This window comes from Hyperolius riggenbachi, chromosome 5, assembly GCF_040937935.1.
Source record: "Hyperolius riggenbachi isolate aHypRig1 chromosome 5, aHypRig1.pri, whole genome shotgun sequence".
In the NCBI taxonomy this organism is placed as follows: domain Eukaryota; kingdom Metazoa; phylum Chordata; class Amphibia; order Anura; family Hyperoliidae; genus Hyperolius; species Hyperolius riggenbachi.
In genome coordinates, this window is record NC_090650.1 from 81,356,441 (window position 1) to 81,383,162 (window position 26,722).

At 44.0% G+C, this 26,722-nt stretch overlaps 1 protein-coding gene across 2 annotated transcripts in view; it reads left to right on the top strand.

Moving 5' to 3' along the window:
• Positions 1-26,722, top strand: part of XYLB (xylulokinase) — a 351,409-nt gene that overhangs the window by 114,627 nt on the left and 210,060 nt on the right. For both annotated transcript variants that reach the window (XM_068235920.1, XM_068235921.1), the window contains 5 exons: positions 700-782; positions 10,667-10,736; positions 16,014-16,094; positions 17,704-17,790; positions 20,539-20,667. In XM_068235920.1, coding sequence (XP_068092021.1) covers positions 700-782; positions 10,667-10,736; positions 16,014-16,094; positions 17,704-17,790; positions 20,539-20,667 — 450 coding nt within the window. The remainder of the gene's footprint in view (positions 1-699; positions 783-10,666; positions 10,737-16,013; positions 16,095-17,703; positions 17,791-20,538; positions 20,668-26,722) is intronic.

Genomic DNA, 26,722 nt, shown 5'->3' on the forward strand with positions numbered 1-26,722 from the left:
CCAGTATTGGGAAGCCTTTGGATGATGCAGAGGCTTCCCAGAGCTTCTTTGAGCCCACCATTCCTACACAGGACCCTCGTCTTCTTCCTGCCATGCTCCTTGCTGTGTAGAGCACATCCAGACTGGGCAAGTGCTAGTAAGGTCTGCACATGCCCAGAAGAACAAAAAGTGCATGGCTTTTTTTCCGTGCTTCATTCTACTGGACATGAGCTTACATTACTGCCGCAGTCTGACTACAGAGATAAAGCACTGATTTAATAACCCTTGCAATGAAAAAAATTAATTAAAAAGGAATACAGTAGTATTGGTTCTATATCTACCCATGTTTATTATATTATGGCATCTGTCACTTCAGACAAGCTTTAACATATGCATTTTCCTAAGCCCGTTGGTGTGCATAGTGTGCTTGCAGGCATTTGTATTTTCACCAGCCGTCAATAGCATTAAACCTTATGTGTTTTCCTGAAAAACATCATCATGCTGCACTGTTCAATTCTCAATGCAGTGCAAAAAAAAATGTTCAAATTGGAGCGCTAATATGGCCATCCTATTGGATACCATTTACAATTCATTTTCAAAATCTCATCAACACAGCGTTAAAGGGCCCTAAGGTGTACGGTAAGTGCACAAACACTTTATTAAAAGTGAAATTAGTACAAAGTACAAATTATTATTATTTTTTTAATTTCTAATTTACAGTTAAAAGTTATTGCTGTTAATGAACAACTCCAAGTGGTCTATGAGGACAATGTACACTTTGACAAAGATCTTCCTGAATTTGGGTAAGTAGCCATTGTCACGGGGTGGGAAAAATGAATTAAAGACCAGATATAACTTTCTCTTATCATTCATTGAGGAGCACAATGTAGTACTGGAGTTGGGGCTTATAATAGGCCAGGGCCTTTTTCCTCTTTTGCGCAGTTAACAATGGCCTCAATTCACTAAGCTTATCTCCTGTCTTTAATAACATTTCTAGAGTGATCACCATGGTGATGAGGCATAAAGTATTCAGGAAACATTTTACCTCAGGCAAACCTAAAGTTAACTCTTCTGTCTTTAAAGAGAAACTGTAACCAAGAATTGAACTTCATCCCGAACAGTAGCTGATACTCCCTTTTACATGAGAAATCTTTTCCTTTTCACAAATGGATCACCAGGGGGCGCTATATGGCTGATATTGTGGTGAAGCCCCTCCCACAAGAGACTGTGAGGACCATTTTCCTGGCAGTTTCCTGTCTGTGAACCTTGTTGCATTGTGGGAAATAGCTATTTACAGCTGTTTCCAGCTGCCAAAAAAGCAAGCAGCAGGTACTTCCAGCGACATCCCATGCCAGCAGTAATAAATGTCAGAATGTAAATCAAGGTGAGGAAAGTTTTTACAATGGGCGAACACTGACTAAATAATTTATACATAATTATTGTAAAAATGAAGCATTTTTTTATTACATAATTTTCACTGGAGTTCCTCTTTAAAGATGCAGCAAGATTCACAGATCGGAAACTGCCAAGAGTACGTACTTTTCTTGTTTCTTGTGGGAGGGGTTTCACCACAATATCAGTCATACAGCGCCCCCTGATGCTCTGTTTGTGAAAAGGAATAGATTTCTCATGTAAAAAGGGGTATCAGCTACTGATTGGGATAAAGTTCTATTTTTGGTTGGAGTTTCTCTTTAAGTTAAGGAGAGATCTTTAAAATAACTACAGAATTCTAAAGTTAAAGACAGGCTGTTAATGATCTGCATCTGAAAATAACTACAGAGTAGGTAATTTAAGGACTGAACTGATAAGATAACTCTCTCACTGTGAAAACTTATCACTACACCTTAAAGTGAACCTCCGGACTAAAAATCGACTCAGCAGCACTGAAAAGGCTTTGTGTTTCTTTAACAGTTTCACAGCATCAGAACTTTGTTTCTCTTATACAACCCTCATTTTTAGCTGCACAAAAGAAAACTGCCCGGGCTTTTTCCCCCTGATGCTGTGCAAAGCATGATGGGATTTCTGATTTTGTTGTTCTCGTTCTGCTGTTTTGGTGCAATTTTTTTTTTTTTACATTTTGAATTTGAAGCCTAGTGTGTGCAGCTGGGATGGGTTATCAGGACACAGGACAGCTGGAACTGTGTCTCATGCTCCTTGTCACCTCCTTACAACCAAAAAAGATGGCTGCCCCCATGACAAAGATGGCAGCCCCCATGAATCACAAACATTTGCCTGTTCTTTTAAAACAGGGTGGGTAAGAGATTATATTACCTATCTATTCTAATTAACATAACTAATGTAACTTGATGACAGTATGTTTCTTTTGGCTGAAGTTCCCCTTTAATAAGGCAAGATCGATGTGTGGTGGTAAGTTTGCTCTTGCCTTATTATCACCAGCATGATCTTAGTGAATTGAGGCCAATATGTTTCCAAATTTGCTGTTCATTCCCTTCTCTCTTCCATTAACTTCTGCTGATGGTTGGCCGATACCATGATGTCTCTCCCACTGGCAACATTGGTACCTGAATATGGAGAACAAAAGGATCTGGTGTCCATTAAAAATAAAATAACAGGACTTGGTGGCCATTAAAAATAATGTTAACTGGTCAGTCTCACGCTATAAAAAGTTGGGCTTAATTCACTAAAACCTTTTTGGTAAGAATTCTATGGGCCTGATTCACAAAGCGGTGCTAACAGTTAGCACGCTGGTGAAAAGCCCTTTATCATGCCTAAACTCAGTTTAGGCATGATAAGTTTAGGTGTGATAAGTTTAGGTGTGATAAGTTTAGGCATGATAAGTTTAGGTGTGATAAGTTTAGGCATGATAAGTTTAAGCACCAACTGCGTTAGCACCGCAGTGCACAGCTGATCAAAAGTTTTGCGCTAGCAAAGTCTGGTGCACTTCGCATAGAGTTTAATGGCGCTGCTTTGCGTGCGGGACTTTGCACGCTATCTACACTTATCTAAACTTAGCATGCCTAAACTTATCACACCTAAACTTATCACACCTAAACTTATCACGCCTAAACTGACTTTTCACCAGCGTGGTGCAATGGTTATCATGCCTAAAGTCTCTAACTGGGTTAGCACCGCTTTGTGAATCGAGCCCTATGTGAGGTAAATTACCTAATGTGGTAAAAAACATTTCTTTTGCGTATTCTCTAAGATTTTCACACATGCGGTAATAGTTTGGTAAATTATCAAACAACTTCTTGACAATTCACAAAGAATTCATTCATTTATTCGGTATCTTAGATAATCATGTGGTATTGTGTTTGGTATTTGATGGATTATTGCAGTGCATGGCAAATGGAAGCCAGATCTGATTCAGAAAAGCATTCTTTATTATACTGACAAGTAGAAAGCAAGTCCAAGTTTTATGAAACATAAAATTTGTATCAGCTCAAAACCATTAGCATCTTATTAACCGTTTTTAATTAATACACAATAATAGTGAGGCTTTGTGTTTTACAACACGGGGAATTCAGAAAAAAAATGTTTTTATTAGCTTTCCTACTTTCCTGAATAGTTTAAAGAGGAACTGTCGCGAAAATCCTAAAATGTAAAGCACATACAAATAAGAAGTACATTTCTCCCAGAGTAAAATGAGCCATACATTACTTTTCTCCTATGTTGCTGTCACTTACAGTAGGCAGTAGAAATCTGACATTACCGACAGGTTTTGGGCTAGTCCATCTCTTCATAGGGGATTCTCAGCATGACCTTTATTCTTTATAAAGACAGTCTCTGAAAATTATTAATACAAAGATGCTGGCCAGCCTCCCTGCTCACTGCAGTTGGATGGAGCAACTGGATGGAGCAACTGCCATTCACCAAGTGCTGTAACCTCACAAATGGCTGATTGTTATCTTATCGACAGATCCAGGCTGGAGATAAAATATCGGACATCTAACTTGTTTTACCGCATGTGTTGTCCTTTGTGATTTGGCAGTTATTAGATATTTACCTCATGTCAGTAATTTACCTCACTAGTTTGGTAATTTACCTCACTAGTCGGTAAATTTAGTTTTACATGTGGTAACATCCTTTGTAAATTGACATTTCACAAAATGTTCAGTAAAATCAATTGTTTTCTGCTTTACCCCATGTGGTAATGCTTTATGAATTGAGCTAAAGTTCACTTTAGGAAGTCTGTTGGTGAGGTTAAAGTACTCCTGTACTGACATTTTTAGACCTGTTAAAAAAAGAAACAACACTGCACAACTCACCTACTCCGGGTTCCCTTTGCTGTCTTTTCCGCCCTGTCAGCTCTCCCGTTCCGCCGCCGTGTCCTTTCGTATCTGCCGGCATCTTCACCGCTATGGTGCTGTCTCGGAAGTAACTTGAAAATTCTTCTGGGTAAGCACCATAGCTATCAAGATGCCAGCAGATATGAGAGTATATGATGGCAAAATGGTAGAGCTGACAGGGCGGAAAAGACAGCAAAGGGATCCAGGAGTAGGTGAGCTCTGCTGAGATGCTTTTATTTTTACAGACTTTAAAAGTAAGGTGGTACAAGTGGGCATTCCTATAGAGGATTACTGCTACTTCCTCACTGCCCATATTTGATGTTCTGTTTCTGGGGCCATTGGAGTGAGAGAATGGTGCTGTGAAAATGTCACAGCACCATTCACAAAATGGTACCTATATCAATCAAACCCCTCTCAGTTCAGGGGTACTTTAAAAGCAGCTGCTCCACTCATTTATGTTATGAGCATTTCTAGAAACCATGGGCTATAAGTGTTTGTTATCAGGGCTATTGAGCAATCAGAGGCTTTCTTACAGGGCTGTTTCTTGGGCAGTGTGGGCAGGGCGACTGCCCTGGGAGCAGATCAGCAAGTAGAAGAAGAGGGGCACAGACAGAAGGATATAACTGATAGAAAACTGGTGACACGCGGTGCAGCCAAATGGAAGAAGAAAGAAGATTACCAGCGTAATCACCTTCCTTGGCTCCTCTTGGGCTGTCTGTGTCAGACGTCAAGTCATCATTACGTCACCACCGCGTGAGGACACCTGATGTCCTGTAGCGGTACTGCAGGCTGTCAGTGCTTGGCGCCCATGAAGGAGTTGGCTTGCCGGGGCTCTCTTTGCCTGTGGGTTTTCCCAGTCTCTGCTTCCTCCTGGATAAGCGGCTGGTCACTAGTAAGTAGGCAGATCTACTTGTGACCTGCAGCTGTGTGACTGTCCCTAAAGAGTAAGGGTTTTCGAGTCCACGGGTTGGGGGGGAAGGGAGCGCAATTTTTACACCCTCTCCCTGGGTGCAACTTAGCCTAGAAACTGCCCTGCTTTCTTAACTTCTGATAGGTCCTTCTGCCTTTATAAAAGCAGCTCTGATTGGCGTAACACTGCTTCCCGGAAGGCTTAGAACATACGTGTGGCTTCTGTGCTCTTCCTAAAATACATCAGAAAGAGGCCACTTCCTGTTTTTTTTTTTTGACATACAGTTTGGTTGTGCAAAATTGAGGTCTTAGTATAAAAGTCAGGAGACTCATGCTGCAGCCTCTACTAATTGTGTGTGGTCCAGCAATGCTGACACCAGTGGCGGGGTAAACTTGGGATAGAGCTTTGGGGGTCCATTCATTCCTAATGGAACTACAAAGGCAAGGCAGATTTACGTCCCTCACTGTTAGGCCAGGTGTCCCCCCCCCCCCCCCCCTTCTCCCCAGAGTCTCTAAGACTCTGCAATGGGTGACAGTTTATATTCTGAACAACGCAGCTTAAATATGAACCTTTAAGACATGTCATGTATATTATTCAGTTTAGCAGTTCACAGGCATATCAAATAGTGGCTTAACGGAGATGAATATTTTTTACATAAGCCAGAGAAACGATAACGATTTTTTCATCGCTATCAAAACATCAGCGCTTGATGAACTGAGGAGGAAAAAGATCTGCAGCAGATGGAGTCTGGTGTATCCAGTTCCCTGCAGAGATTAAAGTAATTGATGTGTCAGCTGTAGAAACAGTTACGTTAAGGCAATGAGGAGAGTTGCATTATAATCCCATTGATCCAGAGTTTGAGGAGTGCCAAATATTTTATTCCCTGTGAGAACCATATGCTTAATGTACACCTTCCACTAATGCAACAATTTAGATAGCAGAGAGTGCTTGTCAGCATTTACCACCACAAGCAGTTATGAGTCACCCATGTCCAGATCATCAGGATAACAGAGGAGTCATTCAGGGCAGGTTTAAAGAGAAGCAGTTGTGATTATGCATCTGTGATATGCTGAATCTTCACTCTTAAAGGATACATCCCAGAAATATATATATAAGAAATCAGATTTACTTACCTGGGGTTTCCTCCAGCCCCTTGAAGCCAATATGTCCCTCGCCGTAGCTCCATTCCAAGCCGGTCTCCTGGGTCCCCTGCTACGGAGGGTACCCCGGTCTGGCTTGGAGCGGAGCTGCGGCCCGGGACACACATATATATATATATATATTTCTTGGATGTATCCTTTAGGAGTTAAAGGACACCCGAAGCGAAAATCAACTAATGAAACAAATGATTGTATCTATCTTCCTTCTTCTAAGCAAGAAGTTTTGAATTAGGATGATACCATTTAGTGGCTAACTTAGAGATAGATAAACAGTGAGCTTTCGACTTATAAAAAGCCTTCGTCGGACTGGTTCCTGACCAAAACTGAAAAACACAGCTTATATACACTGACATCCAGAGGAGAAACATTCTTTAGCAAACATAAATGTAATTAGATGCCTTAACTGTTACTGAGGAGGCTTTCCCAGGCATCCTATCTTAATTGATAAGATCAATAAAATCCTCAACATGACATAAAGCAGACTCTGGTGATGGGGAGACATTGTAAATTCCGAGTTCAAATGGTAAGTGGCCTGGTTACATGCGCCATTAATCCTAAGCTTAATGGTTCATACTCAGGATGCACACTTGTGGTCTGTCGCTAGCACACGGGAGCGTGTGCGCGACAGGCCAGCGACAGCTCGTCGCCAGGTCCCTCCGCATACACACGGCGGAGGGACCTGACAACTGATGCGGCGGAAGATGTCGCTGTTGCTCCTCCCCCCGCCGGAAGCCCAAGGTATTTACTGCTTGTTGTTGTCGCTAGTCCGCATACCCACGCGGACTAGCGACAGTTGCGGCGGAGTTGCGGCAGCGAATGTCGCCAGGCGATTGACTCGACGAGCGACGGTTCGGGGTGCGCGCACGTGCAACATCGCATACTCACGGGCGACCTGTCGCCGCAACACGCGCGTGCCGCGTGTTGCGGCGACAATTGTAGCCCGTGAGTATGGGCTATAAGAGAATTGTGGCATTTAAAGCCAGCACCTGAAAGCAAATAAAATGAATAGTGACAGTGAATTCCATCTTACACAGCATATGGCACAAAAATGAATGAAAAGATAGAAAAATTAAAAGAATTGTGGCATTTAAAACCCATCGTACCAGCACAAGAAGTTAGAGTCCTTGTTTAAACCATCTTCTACAGTTTTGAACCAATGTATAAACTTAGTTTCTTGTGTTAGTCTCATGTTTCCCGATTTGAAGCCACCCATTAATACAGTGACGCGAAAATCGCTTAAACTGTGTCCAGGTAAACAAAAGTGTGTTGGTATTGGGAGATCAGTATATTTTGTAATATTCTTTTTCCTGCTGTTAATAGTGGATCTGTGGTGTGTCATGCGATCCCGCAGTGGTTGACTTGTTTCTCCCACATAAATTCCTTTGGAGCATTTTGCACACATGATCACGCATACCACATTAGATGAGTCGCAGGAAAAGGTGCCTTGTACTTTGTATTCCTGTTGTATACCTGGTATTAGTATCCTGTCAGTGGAATGGATGTGTTTACAGGTCCCACACTTTTTCCCTCGGCAGGGGAATGTTCCATTCTGTTCTTGCCTATTTAAGGCACTCCTCACTATCATCTGCTTAAAGGGACACTTAAGTCAAACAAAAAAAATGAGTTTTACTCACCTAGGGCTTCCAATAGCCCCCTGCAGCTCTCCGGTGCCCTCGCTGTCTCCCTCCGATCCTCCTGGCCCTGCCGGCAGCCACTTCCTGTTTCGGTGACAGGAGCTGACAGGCTGGGGACGCGAGTGATTCTTCGCGTTCCCAGACACATTAGCACCCTCTATGCTGCTATATGGTATATGATATGTGCTATAGCAGCATAGATGGCGCTATTGTGGCCAGGAACGCGAAGAATCACTTGCGTCCCCAGCCTGTCAGCTCCTGTCACCGAAACAGGAAGTGGCTGCCGACAGGGCCAGGAGGATCGGAGGGAGACGGCGACGGCACCGGACAGCTGCAGGGGGCTATTGGAAGCCCCAGGTGAGTAAAACTAAATTATTATTTTTTTACTTAAGTGTCCCTTTAAGATTGGGTGGCTGTCGGAACGCTAGGAGGGGAGGTTCAGGAAATATCTTTTTCAGTCTCTGATTCTTGTGTAGAACAGGATGAAGTTCTTTTGCAATCTTTCTTAAGATTTCCAGGTGTGGGTTGTAGGTTACTACCAGTGGGACACAGCTCTCTTCCTTCTCCTAAAAATGACTTTTTAAGACAATCCACAGTTTTGTTTTATGTTTAAATCTTTTTAAGTTTTAACTGTTTTATTGTTTTTGCTCAATGACACATTCATTGACGTATGCCAGAGCTAACATTGATGAACTATTAACCCTTATTCATCTCTTTCCTGCACTCAGAAGCCATTTTCAGGAAAGTGTTTTATAGTTGGAATTTCTTATCAGTGAGGGTCACTCTGGAGTCACTTCCTGTCTGAGTCAGGACTGGGTCAGCCACTTACATACCCGATCTTTAACTCTTTCAGGCACAGAAAGGAAAAAAAGGAACACAGCATAGTTATTTGTGTGCTAGGCACTGTACATACCCATTTCTATCGCATCATGTCACACGTCACATCAGGTATCCTTTAAGATTCAGTATATTACAGATGTATAATCACAACTGCTTCTCTATAAGGGTCCTGATAGTACCAAACAATTTCCACTTTTCAATTATATACAGTAATTCACTGTGGCCCTAGGGATTGATGAAACCTATATTGTTTTATTATTATTAATCTCCTGATTTGTGCCTGTCCACAGGCTTATTCCTGTGAGGCTTGGAAAGCTCTTTGCCACTACTGCTGATTGCTGCTTTTAGTTGCACTACCAAGCGCTGCAACACTAAAGAAATGGCTGTTTTTATGCTAAACTAATCAAACCAATTACAAATGATCACAGGTGGAAGCCAGTTAGTTTGGTGTGCAATGGAGAAGACGATTAGTTACATCTAATTGGTTTCAAAAGTATTTTTAGGAGGGGTGATCCTTTATCAATGATTCTGTTTTTTTTCTGAACTGTTGTGATTACATCTCTCATTTGGCTGTTATAAGTTGCAAAGAGTAACAGCTGGAAACATTAGTATTGTGTTAAGTCTTTCAAACTGCAGTGCAACAAAAGTACCCACTATAATACAAGCTGAGCTGTCCTGTTGTGTAGTATCTGTATTCCCCTAATTGTTTAACCAACTACACTATGGGCTTGATTCACAAAAGAGTGCGAACTGCTAGCACGGCTGCTTTCGCGCGAATTTTCGCATTGCGTGCGCTCGTGAATTTTCGCGCTAAACAATAACGTTTTCGCGCGCAAATGCGAATTTTACCATGAAATCGATATCGTTTTCGCGCGAAAACTCGCGTTTGCGCATGAAAACGTTATCATTTAGCACGAAAATTCGCGAGCGCGCGCAGTGCGAAAATTCGCGAGAAAAACGCCCGTGCTAACAGTTAGCACTCTTTTGTGAATCAAGCCCTATATGTATTCTATATGGCATATTGCTTAGATTCTCCACATTCTATATGCCTATCCCAAAGGCTACGTGGGCTTAGCGGATACTTGAACTTGGCGCAGTTAATCACTTGTGCATCGTATTGATTTTACTGTATTCTATGCAAAATGTTGCAGCTAAAACAGATGCATAAATATGATAGAGCATCAAAGTTCTTTAAAAATATACAGCAAAGTCCCCAGTATCCAGCAGCAGTGGGGATCGCATAATGCCGGATACATGTGCCTGCCGGTTGCTCGAGCAGCAGGTCAAAAAAACATAAACCTCCCACCTCGCTCAGCATAAAATACTTACTGAGCCCCTTGCGTATCTTCTAACCTTCCTGTAGCTCCTAGCGGCTTTCTGGCATCCTGTGTGTACGGCTCCTAGCGTGTCACGTGACCCGCATTGGGTCAGGTGACATGCCAGGAGCAGTGCATGGAAGACGCCAGAAAACCACTAGGAGCTACAGGAAGGTTAGAAGACAGCGCTGGAGGCTCGGTAAGTATTTTATGCCCTGCAACCCCCCTAAAAAATCCCAAAGCACAGTCCCCGTTATCCCTTCAGGCATGCCGTTTAGTTGAGACTTCTGGTTGTCTTCGTTCCAGATAAGGGGGAATTTATATGAGTGGGAGGTATTTGATACCTCTCTTGTGTGTAATTATGGCAGCAAAAAGGTGAACACAAGACAGCAATACGAGGGTTTTTTTTTATTGAGCGCAGTTCAGATTTTTCTGAAATGGTTAGAGTAATCAAAAACAATGCTATGAAAGTCTAGCTGTGAATAATAGCTGTAGTGTAATGCTACAAAGTCTACTTGTAAATAGTAATAGTCAGTGCATTCCCAGCTGTGAATAATCAATGTGTGCTTGTTTTCAGGACACAAGGTGGGGTCCATGTCCACAGTAACAAGCTGACGGTAACTTCACCTGTATTAATGTGGATTAAGGTAAGAATCCTCCTCTGTAATGATGTCATATACAGGCGCTTACAAACAGGTTCCGTATGGTGAGGTTGTAAATTGAAGTTGTTGTTGGTATGCTGAGTCAGGCGTTATACATAGTGAAACTTGGATAAACTATTTGATTTTGGACTCTGGATTTTGACATGCATTATAAAAAAATGTTTTTGGTTGTTTTCAGTGTGTTTGTAATTTGTTTTGAACTACTTGTTTATACGATACCGTAGCATGCAATAACAACAAATATGTAGTAACAAAAACAGTACTGTATATTTTGTACACGGAGACAACTTTGTATGTATGAAACGTAACTCGAGTTGTGTGTAAGTAGGGCACTGTCTTACTACTTTTTCTCACAGTGAGTGAATAAGAGGAGCTGTTTCAATTGGCTTGAATGTACAAAAAGGGGCAGTAAGGGATTGTGTATGGTTTAAAGAGACTGCTGGAGGGAGGTATAGTTATTTGGGTTGAAAAAAGACAAACGCCCATCAATCTTAACCTGAAAATAAGGTACAACCCTACCCTCTACCCTCACATATCCCTGCTGATCCAGGAGAAGGCGAAAAAAACTTACAAGGCATGGTCCAATTAACCCCAAAAGGGAAAAAAAATCTTTCCCCACTCCAGATGGCAATCAGATAAAATCCCTGGATCAACACCACTGGGAATTACCCAGTAATTATAGCCATGAATCTCTTTCAACGCAAGGAAAGCATCTAAGCCCCCTTTGAAGGGAACCTGAGGTGAGAGGGATATGGAAGCTGCCATATTTATTTCCTTGTAAACAATGCTAGTTGCCTGGCAGCCCTGTTCTCATGACATAAGTAGTGTCTAAGTCAAAACCCTGGAACAATCATATGGCTAATCCAGTAAAACTTGAGTCAGCTGAGTCAGAGTACCATCTGCTGCATGCTTGTTCAGGGTCTATGGCTAAAAGTATTCGAGACACAGGATCAGGACAACTGCCAAGCAACAGGTATTGTTTAAAAGGAAATAAATATGGCAGCCTCCATATCCCTCTCATCTCAGGTACCCTTTAAACGCTGATATATCATTTGCCATAACTACTTCCTGTGGAAATACATTCCACATTTTAATCATCTTACTGTAAAGAACCCTTTCCTAAATAAACAGCTAAAACTTTTTTCCCTCTATACACAGATCATGCTCCCTAGTGCTTTGCACAGGCCTAGGGACAAAAACCTCATCTGCTAAGCTTTTATATTGCCCTCTGATGTACCGTATTTATATACGTTAATTAGATCTCCTCTAAGGCATCTTTTCTCCAGACTAAGTAAGCCCAGTTTATCTAACCTTTCTTGGTAAGTGAGACCTCCCATCCCATTTATCAATTTTGTTGCTCTAAAACTGCAAGAAGGGAATTCCATATTCCAGATGCGGCCTTACTAGAGAGTTAAACGAGCCGTATTATGCTAGCATTCCAAGTTTTTTATTTCCCTTTTAATGCATATCACATTTTATTTTGCTTTAGCTGCAGCGGCTTGGCATTAACTACGATTATTATATTTTTGTCAATGAGCATTCCTAAGTCTATCCCAAAAGTTTGATGTCCCCATCTGTATCCCGTTTATTTTGTATGGTGCTAGACTGCTGGTACATTGAATTTGATCTGACATTTATGTGCCCTTATAGCCATCCTATCCAGAGCCTGCTGCAATATGACACCATCTTCCTGAGAGTTGATCATTCTGCACAAATTTGTATCATCTACAAAAATAGCAACATTACTTGCTACCTCATCGACTAGGTCATTAGTTTATTGCTGAAATTAATCAATGACAGCAGGTTTCTATTGGCTGAACCTCAGCATGCTATATGCCAGCATCTACTTGTACCCTGTAGTGCAGTGGTTCCCAACCTTTTTGGAGTCGTGACACATCAAACCAAACGTTCAGATCTCCGTGACACGTAGACTAAATGCATGTAATGAGAGACAGCGTTTCCCCACTAAATGCACATAAGAGACAGCGTTTCACCAGTAAATGCAGGTAATGACAGACAGCCTTTCACCAGTAAATGCACGTAATGAGAGACAGCGTTTCCCCAGTAAATGCACACAATAAGAGACAGCTTTTCACCAGTAAATGCACATAAGAGATAGCTTTTCACCAGTAAATGCACATAATAAGAGACAGCTTTTCACCAGTAAATGTACATAATAAGAGACCTCTTTTCACCAGTAAATGCACATAATAAGAGACAGCTTTTCACCAGTAAATGCACATAATGACAAACAGCCAGTTGTCCCCAGTATATGTAGCCAGGGATATATGTGCCCCATATATGTAGCCAGGGATATATGTGCCCAGTATATGTAGCCAGGGGTATATGTGCCCAGTATATGTAGGCAGGTGTATAAGTGCCCAGTATATGTAGCCAGAGGTATATGTGCCCAGTATATGTAGCCAGGGGTATATGTGCCCAGTATATGTAGCCAGGGGTATATGTGCCCAGTATATGTAGGTAGGGGTATATGTGCCCAGGATATGTAGCCAGGGGTATATGTCCCCAGTATATGTAGCCAGGGGTATATGTGCCCAGTATATGTAGTCAGAGGTATATGTGCCCAGTATATGTAGCCAGGGGTATATGTCCCCAGTATATGTAGCCAGGGGTATATGTGCCCAGTATATGTAGTCAGAGGTATATGTGCCCAGTATATGTAGCCAGGGGTATATGTCCCCAGTATATGTAGCCAGGGGTATATGTGCCCAGTATATGTAGCCAGAGGTATATGTGCCCAGTATATGTAGCCAGGTGTATATGTGCCCAGTATATGTAGCCAGGGGTATATGTGCCCAGTATATGTAGCCAGGGGTATATGTGCCCAGTATATGTAGCCAGCGATATATGTGCCCAGTATATGTAGCCAGAGGTATATGTGCCCAGTATATGTAGCCAGAGGTATATATGCCCAGTATATGTAGCCAGGGGTATATGTCCCAGTATATGTAGCCAGAGGTATATATGCCCAGTATATGTAGCCAGAGGTATATGTGCCCAGTATATGTAGCCAGGGATATATGTGCCCAGTATATGTAGCCAGGGGTATATGTCCCCAGTATATGTAGGCAGGTGTATATGGCCCCGGTATATGTCCTTAGTATATGTAGCCAGAGGTATATGTGCCCAGTATATGTAGCCAGGTGTATATGTGCCCAGTATATGTAGCCAGAGGTATATGTGCCCAGTATATGGAGCCAGGGATATATGTGCCCAGTATATGTAGCCAGGTGCCCCCCCCCCCCCCGGAGGAGAGAGCGAGGGAAGGAGAGCGGCACCTCAGGGTGCTCTCCCTCCCTCGCTCTCTCCTCCGAAACGAAGTGCGGTGGCTGGCAGAGGGGCGGAACTTACCTTCCGTGCCTCCGTCTGGTCTCGTCGGCGGCGCGGGATGATTTGCCACTACTCTGGCATGATCCAGACCAGAGCAGCGGCTGCAGAACCAAAACTTCCGGCCGGCGCTTGGAGCGACACGGAAGGTAAGTCCCGCCCGCTGCCAAGTGCCGCCACACTTAGTATCGGAGGGGAGAGCGAGGGAGGCAGAGCACCCTAAGGTGAGAGAAGGGGGGGAGATGGCCCTCTTCTCCGCCGCTGCCCACAGCTCTCCCTCCACTGCGCTGCTCCCCTCCGAGAGAGCCGCGACACATACCTGAAGCTGCCGCGACACATGTATGTGTCGCGGCACATGGGTTGGGAACCACTGCTGTAGTGGATCCAAATATATGAATCCACTAATATACCCTTAAAGGGACACTGTAGGGGGTCGGGGGAAAATGAGTTGAAGTTACCCGGGGCTTCTAATAGTCCCCCGCAGATATTCTGTGCCCGCGCTGCCACTCACCGATGCTCTGGCCCTGCCTCCAGTTCACTTCTGGAATTTCAGACTTTAAAGTTGGAAAACCACAGCGCCTGCGTTGTCGTGTCCTCACTCCCGCTGATGTCACCAGGAGCATACTGCACAGGCCCAGTATGGTGGTTTTTAAAGTCTGAAATTCCAAAAGTGAACCGGAGGCGGGGCTGGAGCATCGGTGAGTGGCTGCGCAGGCACAGGATGACTGTGGGGGACCATTAGAAGCCCCGGGTAAGTTCAAATCATTTTCCCCCGACCCCCCTACAGTATTCCTTTAAAGAGAAGTGTTTACTAAAAGTACTGTTGTTATTTCATACTCTGTAAACGTGTGCTTCCTTGTAATCCAGCCAGCTGAAAACTGGTTTGAAATCTGACCATAGTATAGTCAGATCTGCAGCTTCACTCAGTCCTTCTGCTAGCTCCACACCACCTCCCCTCTGAGCAGTCATGCTTTTTTCTCCATGTGTGCGGTGATAAGAAAGCTGCTCTGTGTGTGCAGTGCTGTCCAGAGGAAGCCTAAAGGTACCCACACACCTATACATTGCCACCCAATGTGGCAAAACAATCGATTCCTATCTGATCAGAAGTGATTCAGATATGAATCGATTCCTACCACACACAGCCATGGATTTTCAATTGATTCCATCAGTAGATTCAATATATTGAAATTCGAATCAACCTGAATCTTCCATCTAGTCCGATTGATACTTTGGATCTATTTTTGGTCAAAATTAACTGGAAATCACCTTGATAGAATCTGTTGGGAAACTCAATATTGGTATCTTGTCATCCATGAACTTATGTGAGCTTTCAATTTATTATTATTCACCAGTTTTTTTTGCTTATTCTGTGAGTTAGTCACACTACTTTGTGTTTTTCTTTGTTATTCAGAACTTGTTAGCTATAGCTACTTAAAGGAGTACTGTAAGGGGTAGAGGGAAAAAGAGTTGAACTTACCTTGGTCTTCTAACAGTGCAGCCACTCACCGATGCTCAGGTCCCCGCCACCGGTTCACTTCCGGAATTTCTGACTTTAAAGTCAGAAAACCACTGCACCTCCACAGCCGCATCCTTGCTCCCGCTGCGTCACTTGGAGCGTACTGTGCAGTCGCAGGCCATACTGTGCCTGCGCAGTATGCCCCCGATGACGTTAGCAGGAGTGAGGATGTGGCCCTGCAGGGCAGTGGTTTTCCGACTTTAAAGTCTGAAATTCCAGAAGTGAAGCGGAGGCGGGACCGGTGCATCGGTGAGTGGCTGCACGGGCACAGGACGTCTACGGGGGACCGTTAGAAGCCCCGGGTAAGTTCAACTCTTTTTTCACCCTACCCCCTACAGTAGTCCTATCACATTCCTGAATCCAATAATATGATCACAGTATATGGTCTTTCTGTACAGGCTCTAGATTGCATCTTGGATAGAATGAAATCTTCTGGATTTGACTTCTCCAAAGTGAAAGCTTTGTCTGGAACAGGCCAGGTAAGTGTATCCATTCTGAGCCGGGTGGTCCAAGGTTTAGAACTATGTTAGTTGTAGTAAATGAGCCCAAAGCTTTTCCATGTCTGGAGAACAGAACGGATTCAATGAGTTTTGCATGGATTGGTTAAAGCCCATGTAAACTGAACAGGACTAGTGCTTACTAGTACAACATTCAATATGGTAGTGGGTATGCAGTCTCCTCTGCCTGCCAGGCTTCTGTCTCTCCACTCTGTTGGGGCCAGATATGAGTATACCACCTAGTGTTAAAACGGGACTGTCAGCCACAAAATCAAATTCCATTTACCCACTGCACTGTGTTCATTATGCTGCCAGGAATCTCACCCTGCATTGCAAGCACACCAATCTATTCAGAAATGTTTGTGTAGTAATAAATCTTATCTGTCAGCCTGGCTCTATTTGGTACATTGCCGATGAGAAGTAAGCTTGTTATCTCTCCTCCCACCTTCCTGCTCCTCACTGATTGGATGAGAGCAGTCCAGTGTGACAGGCTGAGACTGAAACCTGATGCTGTGCTCAAACATGTTTAGAAAGCAAGCCAGAGATGACACTGGAGATTGGAGGAGAAAATAAAAAAAAAAGTAAGGAAGGAAATGACATCAGGATTTGGCTTTAGTCAGAACCATAATGGCAAATCCCAAGAACAGAATTCTCTTTATTTACTATATAAAATTCACTGAAATCAAAACTTGGACAGTACAATACATCTGTTATGTAAGTAGATCAAGTATTTATTTACTTATATATGTGTTTTTTTTCCTGGCCTAATAGGGCTGACCCCGCTGCTTTAAAGGATACCTGAAGTGAGAGGGATATGGCGGCAGCCATATTTATTTCCTTTTAATCAGTTCAAATTGCCTGGCTGTCCTCTGACTGAATTTGCCACATGCGTGTTTCAGGTGTGTGATTCAGACACTACTGATGCATAAAAGATCAGAAGGCCTGCCAGGCAAATGGTATTGCTTAAAAGGAAATAAATATGGCAGCCTACATATCCCTGTCACTTCAGGTGTCCTTTAAATGGATATTCTACACCTCCTGCTTTACAAATGGTAATTAGTTTGGAGGGCATTGTCTTTTCTTCACGGCCAGATTGTGCCCACATGTCTGGTGGCAATCTAATAACTGGCGCCAGCTTTAACGTTCTACCCACAAGCACGGGGACACCCATACAGATCAATGCGTACCATGTTTTATTTAAAATGTAATTAATGGTAAAACTCCTGCTGAAGCCCACAGTGCAGATTAGAATTTATCGTTTTTAAGAGCAAGCTAAACGCATACTTGGACAAGTCTAATTAGCCTCAAAATTAAGTTTGATCTCCCAAGAGATATTTACAAGCATAGAAGACATTTTGACATATATTGTATATAACAGTAATTACTAAGTAGATGTAGTTTATTGCATACGAAAGTCATTGAGGGCGGACCTCAAAATGACATTTCATCATTTGCAAAGCTGCATAGGTAATGCATCAATGTCACAGCAATATGATGGACGATACATCAATCAGTAAACGTTCATGTATTTATTCAGTTCTAGGAATATTACTGCCAATGTTTTCTCTCTTATGTATCCCTCCCATTATAGCAACATGGCAGCGTATATTGGAAAGAAGGCTCCCGAGCGACTTTACATCATTTGACGGCCGAGCTCCCTCTGCACATTGCACTGCAGGTCAGTCCTCCCAAACTGCGGCACAAAACATGGAGGGGTTTATAACAGGCAAAACGCTAGGTCAGGGGTTCCCATAGCAACTAGATGCTTCCCTTTATCATTTAAAGGACACCTGAAGTGAGAGGGATGTGGAGGCTGACATATTTATTTCCTTTTATGCGATATCATTTGCCTGGCAGTCAAGCTCATCCTCTGCCTCTAATACTTTCAGCCATAGACCCTGAACAAGCATGCAGCAGATCAGGTGTTTCTGACGTTTTTGTCAGATCTGACTGGATTAGCTGCATGCTTGTTTCTGGTGTTATTCAGACACTACTGCACCCAAATAGATCAGCAGAGCTGCCAGGCAACTGGTATTGCTTAACAGGAAATAAACATGGCAGGCTACATATCCCTCTCACTTAGGGTGTCTTTAAAGGGAACCTTATGTGACGGGAATATGGATGCTGCCATCTTCATTCTCTAATAAACAATGCCAGTTGTCAAGATGCTGTGACTCTGGTCTGACTTCACTGGCTGCATGCTTGTTGCAGGTGTGTGGCTCAAAAACATTTAAAGCCTAATGCTGGGTACACTCAATACAACCTCCCGTCCGATAGACAGAATCAAACTGTTTATTTCCAACATGTCTGATCGGACCCAGATCAATAATGGGATAAATCTTGGGAAGGTATCATTGGAAAATTGATCTCGTTATTGATCTAAACAGTTTGGACATGTACACATTATGCAACTTCCTATTAGATTACCCATCGATGTATACTCAGCATAACTCAGTATGACAGCTAGGCCACTGGCATTGTTTATAAGGGAGGGAAGAGGGAAGACTTCAAATTATTCTCATTTCAAGTTCCCTGCATACTTTAAGGCAGGGGTCTCAAACTCAATTTACCTGGGGGCTGCAGGAGGCAAAGTCAGGATGAGGCTGGGCCGCATAAGGGATTTCACAAAAAAAGTCAATCAGCAGATCACAAATTCATACTGAAGCGAACTATTTTGCCTATGTTACCTTATAGTTCGCTTCAGTGCTCCCATTACAAGTAATCCGCTGCATCTCCGCTGCAAAACGAGGGCTGCAGAGCCCCCAAATCACCCGGGGGGCAATCCGCCGGGATTTCCTGGAAGGGGCACAGCTTTCAGATTCAGCTCTGCCCCTCCTGACGTCAATCGCGGCGCATCACCGCCTCTGCCCGCCCCTCTCTGTGAAGGAAGAGTGAGAGGGGCGGGCAGAGGCGGTGATGCGCCGCGATTGATGTCAGAAGGGGCAGAGCTGAAGCTGAAAGCTCTGCCCCTTCCGAGAAATGCCGGCGGATTGCCCTCCGGGCGATTTGGGGGCTCTGCAGCCCTTGTTTAGCGGCAGGGATGCGGCGGATTACTTGGGAGAACTGAAGCGAACTATAAGGAAGCTTTTGCCGGCGCGGGCCACAAAATATTGTATCGAGGGCCGCAAATGGCCCGCGGGCCGCGAGTTTGAGACCCCTGCTTTAAGGCCTTATTTATATTGCGCTTGGCTTGTGTGTCCGTTTGCGGTGGGCGTCGGCGATTTTCTGCGCGTTCGGTTGTTTTTGTGGGCGTTTTTTTGTAAGCGCTTTTGCAGAGCACTTCCGTCGTTTTATTCGGAAAAAATAAATACAATGTATTTTTTTTTAAAAACGCTCACACAATCGCTTGCCAAAGCGATTTTGTGAGTGTTTTGCATTTTTCCTATACCTTCCATTGAGGCAAATCGCCTCAAAAATGGCCCAAGCACCGCTTTTCAAAGCGGATCGCAAACGAACTGCTCTGATATGAACTCTCTCATAGAGAATCATTGCACAAGCCCTTTCAGGGTGATTTTGAAAATCGCCCGTACTTAGAATTTTACAAAAATGCCTATAATGTGAACAAGGCCTCACTGGTGGTAAGAGTGGTTCTTCAGCAGTCTTACCATCTTATCAGAGCGGGTGGCTATACACAACTGGGTTTTATTCAGCCCTTTGTGCAGCCTTGGCATATTACTCTAGCTGGGTGAAACTTCAACTATTGACTCAGCTATTAACCTTTCTTTTTCTAAGACTACTAAACATATGAAAAGCCTCCGGCCGGTCTCAGGCTACCAGCTGGCGTTAGAGGTGTGGGGCAGCCCGGGGGTCGCACCGCACCACCAAAACCAGGCCTTTTGGGGATTACTGCATTAGTATGCAGTAATCCCCTTCTGGCCAAGATCCAAACAGGAAGTGACTCTGGCTTGCGGTCACTTCCTGTTTTGGAAATATGGAAGCATATTGTAAGAAATACGCTTCTGCGCATGCCCGCCACTCCGTCAGGGATGCGACGAAAACGTCACTTCCATCGCGTGGCACCGTACTGCGGAAGTATGAAAATCTCCATAGACTTTCATTGCCCTATGGTAGGGTGCGGTAAAATTACTGCACCCTAATGTGAAAGGACCCTCATAGAGAAATGACATTCAGCGATCCAGCCAGTTGTTACCAGTCTATGGAGTGACTGGATGGTGCAATGGTTAAGGGCTCTGCCTCTGGAACAGGCAACCTGGGTTCAAATTCTCGGCTCTGCCTGTTCAGTAAGCCAGCACCTATTCGGTAGCAGACCTTGGGCAAGTTTCCTTAACACTGCTACTGCCTATAGAGTGTGCCCTAGTGGCTGCAGCTCTGGCGTTTGAGTCCGCCAGGAGAAAAGTGCGATATAAATGTTCTGTGTTTGTTTGTTGTTATGGGATGATATTCACTCATGGCTGGTTATTTGCAGTCCTGTTTCTCTGTCAGTGACAGCCCTATCTGGATGGACTCCAGTACAAGTGCTGAGTGCCGCCATCTTGAAAAGTCTGTAGGAGGGGCACAAGAACTGGCCAATATTACTGGATCCAGAGCCTATGAGGTAAGTTGTCTCAGAGGTCCTTGGATCGTATGTTACTTACACTACATTACATGTTGGTACACTCCCCCCTCAATGTTATATGGAACAGTAAAAAAAAAAGCATTTTTTTTCTTTTTTTAGTAGTAGTACAGCTGTGAGATAGCCATGGCTTTGATGGATTAGTGATGGAGTGCAGGCCATGGGACTTATTCCATATATCATCAGGTGGAACCAGAGGCATAACTAGGAAAGCAAGCCTAAGGAAAAATGATCGGAAATCTGATCGGAATTTGAATAAATTGTATACAGGTATGCGGTAACTTTTGTCTATACCTGATCAGTGTCAGATCTAAATATCGATCTGATTACTCATTCGAATAGGACCTGAAGGGAAAATTGAATGGTGTGTACTAGGCTTCAAGCTAAGTAGCCACAGCCAGATGGATTGGGGACCTTCGCTGACAAACGATCATTCCCCGAACCATCTGGTTGAATCTGCAAGAGTTGTTGACACCGTTGTAAACGAACGATTGTGTGAACACTCATTTACACGATCGCGGCAAAACCCGCAAATTCAACAATCAGAATGACTCTCCGTGATTTAATCCAGCATTCAAAAATGAAAGATAGCTGCAGGTGACGTGCGTCATGAAACATCGTTTAGTGAATTTTCATTAAATGATGCTCGATATTGCAGAAAAAAATGTTTGTCACAAAAAGTTGCTTTGTTGGTATGGCCCTTAAAGGGACTCCGAGCACCTCTCATGGGTATGCCTTTAAAGTGGATCCGAGATGTATTTTTACTCATTGCATAATTGTGTACCTCTCCTATTGTTTATAGGGCATTCCTGAAGCCAACTACTTTTTTGTTTTAATATTCAAATTTCCTATAAACTAAACAAGCCTCACCCACAGCTTTTCAGAGAGCCTTGGCATTTTCAGACAGTAGCAAGGGCTCATCGGAGCTCAGTCTGGGCAGGAAGAGGGGGAGGAATTACTAACCAGAGATTTGAGAGATTTCAGAGGAGGGAGGAGGACGGGGGGTTAGGTTTTTTTCACAGGCTGAGTGCTGAAGATGCAGATAAGCTTGCTCGTGTGTAATGTTTACAAACAACATGGCTGCTGTCGTATCACAGGAAGAAATAATCATATTCTATTGAAGCTGTTTGCAGCTAGATTTGCTGTGTAAACTATCTAAACTTTAGATAAGATATATAGACAAGTTACTTGATATAGTTAGTTTTTCATCTAGGATCCGCTTTAAGCCAGTCGACTTCCAACAAAGTCGTGCTATGACCCCTCTGGAGCAGCCTCTTGCTATGGCCATGCGTGTCACGTCCCTTTAACCACTTCCCGACCGCCGCATGTACAAATGGCGGCCGGGAAGTGGATCCCGCAAGGACCACCGCATGTACAATTGGCGGCGGTCCTTGTACGGGCATGGGCGGAGCGATCGCGTCATTCGTGACGCGATCAGCCACCGGCGCCTGGCTCCGCCCACCTCGCGCTGTAACCTGCCGACCGTTCGGAAGCGCCGGCGGGTTACTAGCACCCGGATCGCCGCATACAAAGTGTATAATACACTTTGTAATGTATACAAAGTGTATTATACAGGCTGCCTCCTGCCCTGGTGGTCCCAGTGTCCGAGGGACCACCAGGGCAGGCTGCAGCCACCCTAGTCTGCACCCAAGCACGCTGATTCCTCCCCCCCCCTGCCCCCTGATCGCCCACAGCACCCCTCAGACCCCCCCCCCCTGCCCACCCCCCAGACCACTGTTTGCACCCAATCACCCCCCTAATCACCCATCAATCACTTCCTGTCACTATCTGTAAACGCTATTTTTTTTTAATTCCCTAAACTGCCCCCTGCACCCTCCTGATCTCCCCCCACCCCTCAGTTTCTCCCCAGACCCCCCCCCCCCCCCGATCCCCCCACCCCCTGTGTACTGTATGCATCTATCCCCCTGATCACCTGTCAATTACCTGTCAATCACCTGTCAATCACCCATCAATCACCCCCTGTCACTGCCACCCATCAATCAGCCGATAACCTGCCCCTTGCGGGCAATCTGATGACCCACCCACACCAATAGATCACCCGCAGATCCGACGTCAGATCACCTCCCAAGTACAGTGTTTACATCTGTTCTCTACCCTAAACACCCACTAATTACCCATCAATCACCCCCTATCACATCCTGTCACTGTTACCCATCAGATCAGACCCTAATCTGCCCCTTGCGGGCACCCAATCATCCGCTTACATGCTCAGGTTGCCCTCAGACCCCCCCTTATCAATTCGCCAGTGCATTATTTACATCTGTTCTTCCCTGTAATAACCCACTGATCACCTGTCAAACACCTGTCAATCACCCCCTGTCACTGCCACCCATCAATCACCCCCTGTCACTGACACCCATCAATCAGCCCCTAACCTGCCCCTTGCGGGCAATCTGATCACCCACCCACACCAATAGATCGCCCGCAGATCCGACTTCAGATCACCTCCCAAGTGTAGTGTTTACATCTGGTCTTTACCCTAAACACCCTCTAATTACCCATCAATCACCCCCTATCACCACCTGTCACTGTTACCCATCAGATCAGACCCTAATCTGCCCCTTGCGGGCACCCAATCACCCGCCTACACGCTCAGATTTCCCTCAGACCCCCCCTTATCAATTCGCCAGTGCATTATTTACATCTGTTCTTCCCTGTAATAACCCACTGATCACCTGTCAATCACCTGTCAATCACCCGTCAATCACCCCCTGTCACTGCCACCCATCAATCACCCCCTGTCACTGCCACCCATCAATCAGCCCCTTACCTGCCCCTTGCGGGCAATCTGATCACCCACCCACACCAATAGATCGCCAGCAGATCCGACTTCAGATCACCTCCTAAATGCATTGTTTACATCTGTTCTCTACCCTAAACACCCACTAATTACCCATCAATCACCCCCTGTCACTGCTACCCATTAGATTAGACCCCTATCTGCCCCTAGGGCACTCAATCACCCGCCCACACTCTCAGAACGCCCTCAGACCCCAGCCCTGATCACCTCGCCAGTGCATTGCTTGCATCTATCACCCCCTCTAATCACACCTTGAGACACCCATCAATCACCTCCTGTCACCCCCTAGCACACCTACCCATCAGATCAGGCCCTAATTTGCCCCGTGTGAGCTCCTGATCACTCGGCCAAACCCTCAGATCCCCCTCAGACCCCTTCCGATCACCTCCCCAGTGCATTGGTTGCATCTATTTTCCCCTCTAACCACCCCCTGAGACACCCATCAATCACCTCCTGTCACCCCCCTAGCACTCCTATCCGTCAGATCAGGCCCAATACAACCTGTCATCTAAAAGGCCACCCTGCTTATGACCGGTTCCACAAAATTCGCCCCCTCATAGACCACTTGTCATCAAAATTTGCAGATGCTTATACCCCTGAACAGTCATTTTGAGACATTTGGTTTCCAGACTACTCACGGTTTTGGGCCCGTAAAATGCCAGGGCGGTATAGGAACCCCACAAGTGACCCCATTTTAGAAAAAAAACACCACAAGGTATTCTGTTAGGTGTATGACGAGTTCATAGATTTTATTTTTTGTCAAAAGTTAGCGGAAATTGATTTTTGTTTTTTTTTCACAAAGTGTCATTTTTCACTAACTTTTGACAAAAAATAAAATCTTCTATGAACTCACCATACCCCTAACGGAATACCTTGGGGTGTCTTCTTTCTAAAATGGGGTCACTTGTGGGGTTCCTATACTGCCCTGGCATTTTAGGGGCCCTAAACCGTGAGGAGTAGTCTAGAAAACAAATGCCTCAAAATGACCCGTGAATAGGTCGTTGGGCCCCTTAGCGCACCTTGGCTGCAAAAAAGTGTCACATGTGGTATCGCCGTACTCAGGAGAAGTAGTATAATGTGTTTTGGGGTGTATTTTTACACATACCCATGCTGGGTGGGAGAAATATCTCTGTAAATGACAATTGTTTGATTTTTTTTACACACAATTGTCCATTTACATAGATATTTCTCCCACTCAGCATGGGTATGTGTAAAAATACACCCCAAAACACATTATACTACTTCTCCTGAGTACGGCGATACCACATGTGTGGCACTTTTTTGCACCCTAACTGCGCTAAGGGGCCCAAAGTCCAATGAGTACCTTTAGGATTTCACAGGTCATTCCGTTAGGAGTATGGTGAGTTCATAGAAGTTTTTATTCTTTGTCACAAATTAGCGGAAAATGACACTTTGTGAAAAAAAAACAATTAAAATCGATTTCCGCTAACTTGCGACATAAAATAAAATCTTCTATGAACTCGCCATACTCCTAACGGAATACTTTGGGGTGTCTTCTTTCTAAAATGGGGTCATTAGTGGGGTTCCTATACTGCCCTGGCATTTTAGGGGCCCTAAACCGTGAGGAGTAGTCTTGAAACAAAAATGACCTGTGAAATCCTAAAGGTACTCATTGGACTTTGGGCCCCTTAGCGCAGTTAGGGTGCAAAAAAGTGCCACACATGTGGTATCGCCGTACTCAGGAGAAGTAGTATAATGTGCTTTGGGGTGTATTTTTACACATACCCATGCTGAGTGGGAGAAATATCTCTGTAAATGGACAATTGTGTGTAAAAATAAAATCAAACAATTGTCATTTACAGAGATATTTCTCCCACCCAGCATGGGTATGTGTAAAAATACACCACAAAACACATTATACTACTTCTTCTGAGTACGGCGATACCACATGTGTGACACTTTTTTGCAGCCTAACTGCGCTAAGGGGCCCAAAGTCCAATGAGCACCTTTAGGCTTTACAGGGGTGCTTACAAATTAGCACCCCTCAAAATGCCAGGACAGTAAACACACCCCACAAATGACCCCATTTTGGAAAGTAGACACTTCAAGGTATTCAGAGAGGGGCATGGTGAGTCCGTGGCAGATTTCATTTTTTTTTTGTCACAAGTTAGCAGAAATGGAATCTTTTTTTTTTTTTTTTTCTTGTCACAAACTGTCATTTTCCGCTAACTTGTGACAAAAAATAATATCTTCTATGAACTCACTATGCCTCTCAGTGAATACTTTGGGATGTTGGGTATTTATACTATCCTGGAATTCTAGCCCCTCATGAAACATGACAGGTGGTCAGAAAAGTCATAGATGCTACAAAATGGGAAAATTCAATTTTTGCACCATAGTTTGTAAACGCTATAACTTTTACCCAAACCAATAAATATAGGCTGAATGGGGTGTTTTTAATCAAAAACATGTTTGTCCACATTTTTCAGGCTGCATGTATACAGAAATTTTACTTTATTTGAAAAATGTCAGCACAGAAAGTTAAAAAAATAATTTTTTTTGACAAAATTCATGTCTTTTTTGATGAATATAATAAAAAGTAAAAATCGCAGCAGCAATCAAATAGCACCAAAAGAAAGCTTTATTAGTGACAAGAAAAGGAGCCAAAATTCATTTAGGTGGTAGGTTGTATGAGCGAGCAATAAACCGTGAAAGCTGCAGTGGTCTGAATGGAAAAAAAGGGTCTGGTCCTTAAGGGGGGGGGTAAAGCCCACGGTCCTCAAGAGGACAACTGAAATGAGAATATGAAGGCTGCCATATTTATTTTTTTTGTGAACAATACCAGTTGCCTGGCAGTCCTGCTGCTCTATTTGGCTGCAGTAGTGTCAGAATAACACCAGGAACAAGCATGCAGCTAATCTTGTCAGTTCTGGCAATAATGTAAGAAACACCTGATCTGCTGGATGCTTGTTCAGGGTCTGTGGCTAAAAGTATTAGAGGCAGAGTATCAGCAAGACAGCCAGGCAACTGGTACTGCTTAAAAGAAAATTAACATTTATGTTCCCAATCCAAGCATATGCTGCCAGAATACGCCTTGCTTACAGAACTGAAATAGATTAAAGCCTGCCATCTAGTGGTCACATGCAGAAAGTTATTTCACAATGTATTCTGTTAAATGAAATTTGGAACAAGACATGACATGACACCCATATACTGTATGCATTTTTCATTTACACCTATACCTAGTTACCAGTG